General features: G+C 39.7%; 1 protein-coding gene across 1 annotated transcript in view; it reads right to left on the bottom strand.

The window, feature by feature from the left end:
- Positions 1-1,946: 1,946 nt before the first annotated feature.
- The window catches only part of FBN1 (fibrillin 1), a 252,128-nt gene continuing 247,938 nt past the window's right edge, over positions 1,947-6,136 (bottom strand). The window contains exons 64-65 of the mRNA XM_008568659.1: positions 4,546-4,720; positions 1,947-3,335 (exon numbers count right to left, since the gene is read on the bottom strand). Of these exons, the coding sequence (XP_008566881.1) occupies positions 2,946-3,335; positions 4,546-4,720 (565 nt within the window). The 3' untranslated portion in view covers positions 1,947-2,945. The remainder of the gene's footprint in view (positions 3,336-4,545; positions 4,721-6,136) is intronic.

The raw sequence follows: 6,136 nt of genomic DNA, 5'->3' as shown, positions 1-6,136 counted from the left end.
TTTTTTTTTTTTTACAAAGTGTTATTTAGAAGGAGCACAGAGTTAAGTGATTCTGTTTTCAGCTATGTATGTGAAAACTAATCTTTCTACCAGTAATGATCTTCTAACACTTAGAAACAATGTCCTTAAACCATTTAATAATTACATTTCTAATATATCTCTAAGAACTACAGTTAGAATCAGAATAAAGCTGTGATTTTAAAATCCCTAGCAGTTTATAGGTATATAACTTTTAAATATACTAATATAGTATCGACCTAATTCTCCTTTATTTTGGCTCATCTATTTTACAAACATGGTTTCTGAAGTTTAACAGTATTTGTAATGGCAATGTCCAAAGCAATTTTGGCTGAGTAAAGTGCTATTTGTTGAACGAAAATGTAGTTGTTTGTGCAAGTTTAAACATTTCACAAGGGCAGCTGAGTTCATTTCAACCCTACTTACAAAATAATTATTGGCAAATGATGGGCTGGGGGGTAGAGACAAGACATTTTCAAGCTTCTGAGAGATTCACAAAACCAAATTCTTCAACTATTGAAAGGTCACAGACAATTGAAAGATACAGGTTTAAATCTCAGGATTAAAAAGGGTTTGGACACGAGGAATATTTACAACGGAACAATAAGGAAAATGTTTTGTTACAGTCAGAAACATGGAAAATATGCTGTTCAAAATTGTTGGCTCTGGAATAAATAAAATCCAGACTTAGACTATTAAAAATATCAAAGTGATGCACTACGTGCCAACTCCATTTTCTTCTGTTGTTTGTTATAAAGAAAATCCATTATTGAATATAATGCAGTTCTGGTTAAATTATCAAAGACGTTTTTCTGTATGCAAACTGTAGTTTACCATATGCTATATATTCTTCTCTAACAATTTTAATACGCTTCTATCACAGAATGATAGGCACAGAGTTAGAAGGAAATTTTGAGTCATATTTTAACCTCCTACCCGAGGCACAAATCCCTTCTGTAACAGTCATTCAACTCATCTCAACTGAGCACTTATTATGAGCAAGATTTTTTGGATGGCAAAATAAAAGATACAAAAAAATCCTTCAAGATGTTCATGGCCTGTTAGGTGGAAGCAAGCATCCTTGTCCAATGGCTGCCATTCAGCCTAGGCTAAAACTCTTCCCAGTGGTGACAGGGAAGCTTACCACACTGCAAGGAAACCCATTCTTTCAGTGGGAAGCTCTGTAATTAGGAAAGTGTGTTCTAAACTGAGGCTTACATCAACTGACCCTGGTTTTGCCTTTTGCAATAATATGAAACATACCTACTCCATTTTCATCAGCGTAGCTCTTCAAAGATTTTGAGAGGGCTTTCCTATGTCCTTCATACTTTTTAAAAACTCCTTTCATGCAGCAATCTCACTTCACCTTATTTTTACTACCACAAAATGCATTATTACCCTTAGGAATTTTAAAAATTATTTAATATCAACTGAATGAGCTTAAAGGCTAAATAGTCAATACTGCAATTAAAATAAAACAGCATTTTCAAATTATTACATTCAGAAACCAAGAGTTATAGCATTCAATCGGCTTCAATTTGGGATTATCCCTTTGTAATTAGACTAGCATTGACTAACAACAGATGTCTAGGGAAAGAAGATGGAACACTTCTTGCCAATACTATGTATATTTGAGGGAAGGGGGCATGTAAATCTTTTATAATGAAATTCATGTGCTCTAAGACAATGACTGAACTTGATAGTTGAAAGAATTTAAATCCGGGAGTTTAAAAGTCACAGTATTAATTAGATTATGTCTCGGAAATGATGCTACAATCTAAATTTTGTACTAGCAAGTCAGGGTAATAACACCAGACTCTGCTACCTTTAATGAATAAAATACGGGATTGACTCAAATATGTTAAATTTCCTTCTAGTGGATATACATTTGGCATCTTTAGAAGCCATAGCTAACAGACCCAGGATAATTTAGATCCAGGAGGCTTTATTTAGGCTTCAGAATGGCCCCTCCAACCCAAAATTCATGCAAGAACACAAAGCCAAGGGGTAAACTAAAAAAAAGAAGAGATTGCTTTATTGTGACATTTATGACACTGACCCCTTGTTGAGAGGAATGACCGAGGGTAATCTTGGCATATTGCACATACTGTGAGGAAGGATGCACTGGTGATCCTCTGGCTGCTGAGGCTGTTTCCTGGTCCTCCCAGACCTCAATGCACGTGTGGGCCAGTCACAGAAATTTCATTACCACTTGGTGTACACATTTAACAAGTCTTTGGTCTTAATAAGCACCATTACAAACCCTCACATTAAGGGCTTTATTATTCTAGTTTATAAATGTTTCAATGATAAAAAATAACACGATTACAGTATACACACACTTAATTTACATGTAATGTATTATACTTATAACTGAGAGATAAGCTACTGAACTAACTTTGGTTGATTGAAATTAATGAAGTATTTGAACTGAATACTTGTAATTTGGTTTCTAAGTTGTGCAAATATTACAGTGCATTTATTAATCTAATTTGAAAATTTACTAGCACCAAATAGATATTATAAATGGCCAATCTAGTACTTGTATTTGGAGAAGCAAAGTTTAAAAATTTGAAAAAAAAAAAGCATCGTCCATCAATTGAAAGCACATTCCTGTACGTCTGCTGGAAGGATGGCACATCAGCATGAATGGCCAACCCCCAGGGAAACACATGTCCCGGTTTTCAAGAATCAACATATATGACAAGGTAGCTTAGCTACACACATGAGAAGCCTGAGAAAGTGGTTGTTTTAAACTAGGGTAGTCACCTGTACCTTGCTTTTGCAATACAAGAATAGTGCTTATTTATACAAATTTACTTGGTGAAAAATTGTACCTATGATATGAAGATTCTGATTGGGGGAAAATATAGTTCTACCTATCTATATTTGTTTTTCTTTCAATTATTTGGTCTCTGGATGGTGAATTAATGAAGCAAAATCTGAATTTTCATCTTCAGATTATCACCCAGTTCACCACTGAGGTAGTCTCTGTCATATTTGTCTTCTAGCTGGTTAAGTTCTTTCTTTTTATAAAGTGGAGCACTACTGATGTGTAATGAATAGGTTCCAGCCACTGGCTTCTTCTTTGTGAAATGGAGGTAGCTGATCCCTTCCTTTTGGTTGATTTTAAAGAAGCCATCTTCATTTCCAGATTCAATCAAGTATCTGTTGTGATTCGTCAGAGTTGTAAGGGCTGGAAGGAGTTCTAGGATTCGGACCTTGTGACTGATGTGGGAAATATTGAAAGCAAAGATGGCTGTCTTCTCAACGTCCCAACTTGCAAGACTCACATTGGCTTCTGTCTCAGACTGATGCTGGAAAGACACATGGCAATGCGTTAATTGCAATGTAAATATGCCACTTAGTTCTCATAGCAAAGAAAAAGTGACTCAAATCTCACACTAAAACAATTTTCTGCCCATGTTGTACATACTGTGTTGAAAAATGCACATTTATTAAGCACTTCGTTTAAACCACAAATGTTAAATCAGCACATATTTGTGATATTAAAAAACATTAAGCTGTTGTCAGGAAGAAAGGTTAAAGTAACTTGTGTCTGGAGGTCTTCTAATGTGGGGGTCTCTAAGCGTGGTTATGACAAACAGCATCAGCATCACCTGGGAATCTGTTAGATATGCATATTCTCAGCACCATCCCAGACCTACTGGATCAGAAACCCTGGGGGTGTCTCCCAGCAATTCATTTTAACAAGACTTCCAGGTGGTTCAGATGCAGGCTCAAGTTTAAGAACCACTGTTGTAATAGATTATTTTCTTTCCAAAGACTTATCTCATTTCCCAAAGCAAAGCAGATGGTTGCAGCACTGATACTAAGAACCAGTCTATTTCAATTTTGTTCACTGATGCAAAACCATCCCCTCCCAAGGACACACCTATGAACCTACTTCCTGACTGTGATGATTTGCTAATATTCCATGCTTTTCACCTGGCTTCTTGCTTGCCTCTCTGGGACCACATGTGCTGGATTCTACGGTCCTGGAGCCAGAGGTCTGGGTGAATATCTGTGCATTTCTGAGTTGACTGAAAGGCTTCAGCAGCCGTAGGCAAAGAAAACCAGGCTGCTTCAGCTCCATGTTGTTTTTGTCTACAATCCAAGTTCCCTCACAGTCCACATGGCTCTTTTCAGTAGAGGAGCCTCTAGCTTTCAAAACTTGGCGTCCCCATGTGGGGAGCACTATGTCACTTCACTATTCTGCCCACTTGCTGTCCTGGATCTCAGACCTTGTCTTTTCAGCAGACTTTGGGTGGGTGTTTGACTCTTTTTGGCGAGACAGAGGAAATGAGCAAGTATGTGAAAACCTTTGAATGGCCACTCCCTAAAGTAGCAAGAAACTCCAGAAAGCCCCACAGCCTCTTATAAAATGCAGCCTAGAGCTCAGGGAATGTCTGGATTTTCTCCCTGGGGAGCTTTTTCACACTTTGGAGCATCCTCAGAGGAAACCACAGGAATGTGGAAGGCCTTCCCACAATAGAAGGCATCAGGAGAAACCACCTTCAGACCCACCTCGATCTTGGAGACGTCTGTTTCATTTGTGCTTCTCCGTTTCCTGCCCCGTTTGGGGTAGCCATTGATCTTACACTCATAACAAGCCTCTGGAGAGAGGGAATTGTCATCCATTTCGCCGCTGACAGGTGGCTCTGAGCCTCCTCGGCCCATGCTCATTCCAGAAACACAGTGCCTGCAGCAGAAGGGGAGCACACATGTTTTGCCTGAGAACCAGGAGACAGGGGAGGTGGTGCCAGAGTTCCGGTGCAGCCTGGCCCCTGCACTGGTGGCATTCAGCCCTGGATTGTTTGTGCACTGGGTGAGCAGCTGGTTCTGAGAACCACACTGATGGCCTGTGTGTTTGGCCTCTAATTCCCAGTTCCCTGAGTTCATTGATTTCTTTCTACGACCTCTTGAGACCCTGTTGTACATACTTATTTGCCCCATTCATTTCCCAACCCTGAAACTGCAGGCATTTTGCAGTACTTGTTCTGGGGAGAGGACATGAAAGTGGAAAGAAAAGAAGACCAGGGAATGAGGAAGACTATGCAACTTGGCAGGTTAAATAAATGTGTCCTCTTTTTACAAAGCAGCTCCATGAGAGCGAGAAGGCACAAGACACCACTGCGAGTGTCTTGCCCTCTTCAGCTTTCCCCACCGCCCTTCCTCACTAAAGCTTCTGAGCAACTGCTCCTCTTCTTTGACCTTTCACTTTTGCTGATGCTACTGAGGATATGAAGAAAGTTCTGGGTGATAACTGAGGGTTGATCTGGTAGTAATCTGTGAAGATCTGCAATATATAAAATGCATGTATCAGAGCTTGCCCAACTGTGGGAAACTGTTTTGAGTCATTCAAAACCACTAGGGCCATTGGCTCTGACTCATGTGAAGCCGGATAAACAAACCCATGCCCAAGAGAGAACTAGTTCAGCTGTTTTTCTTTGCCTTCCAGTTATCAGTGCCAAGTTACGGAGGGAGGCTTGCATGTTTCACAAGTACCTTGTTTTGTTATTCTGCTTACTATTTCAGAGGCCACTTGGAATGTGTATTTATCAGGCTCCTCTTACCAAATGTGTTGAAACATTTGAATGGTCCTAAAAGAAGCTTTATTTGGGGGTAGCATCCACTCTAGAGATTCATGGACAGGACAAAACTGTTATAAATGGGTAGATTTCTACTAATGGTTCATATTGTATATCAAACAGTTTTTATCTATTTTTCTGTAATTGTCCTACTCTTTATAACCCATTTTCCTGTAGGCCCTTAGGATTCAAAATACGATGCCAATGAGAAGAACAGTTGTTGTATCCACAGCAATTTATGGGTTCCTACTATTTTCCCCAGTCTTGCCAGAGTCCAACATATTTCCTTTCCTCTTTCCTTTATATTGCAACATGAAATGTGTAGAAACAAAAAAAATGGATAAAATGATAAATGCTTGCCGTGTGTGTGTGTGTGTGTGTGTGTGTGTATGTGTATACACCCACATAATGATTAAATTATTGGGAGCTAGGGCCGGCCCGGTGGCGCACTGCTTGGGAGCGCGGCAGCGCTCCCGCCGCGGGTTCGGATCCCACATACAGACCGGCCGCTCACTGGCTGAGCGAGG

The sequence above is a fragment of the Galeopterus variegatus genome, unplaced genomic scaffold, assembly GCF_000696425.1.
Source record: "Galeopterus variegatus unplaced genomic scaffold, G_variegatus-3.0.2 Scaffold429, whole genome shotgun sequence".
Taxonomy (NCBI): domain Eukaryota; kingdom Metazoa; phylum Chordata; class Mammalia; order Dermoptera; family Cynocephalidae; genus Galeopterus; species Galeopterus variegatus.
This window is presented reverse-complemented; position numbering and strand designations above follow the sequence as displayed.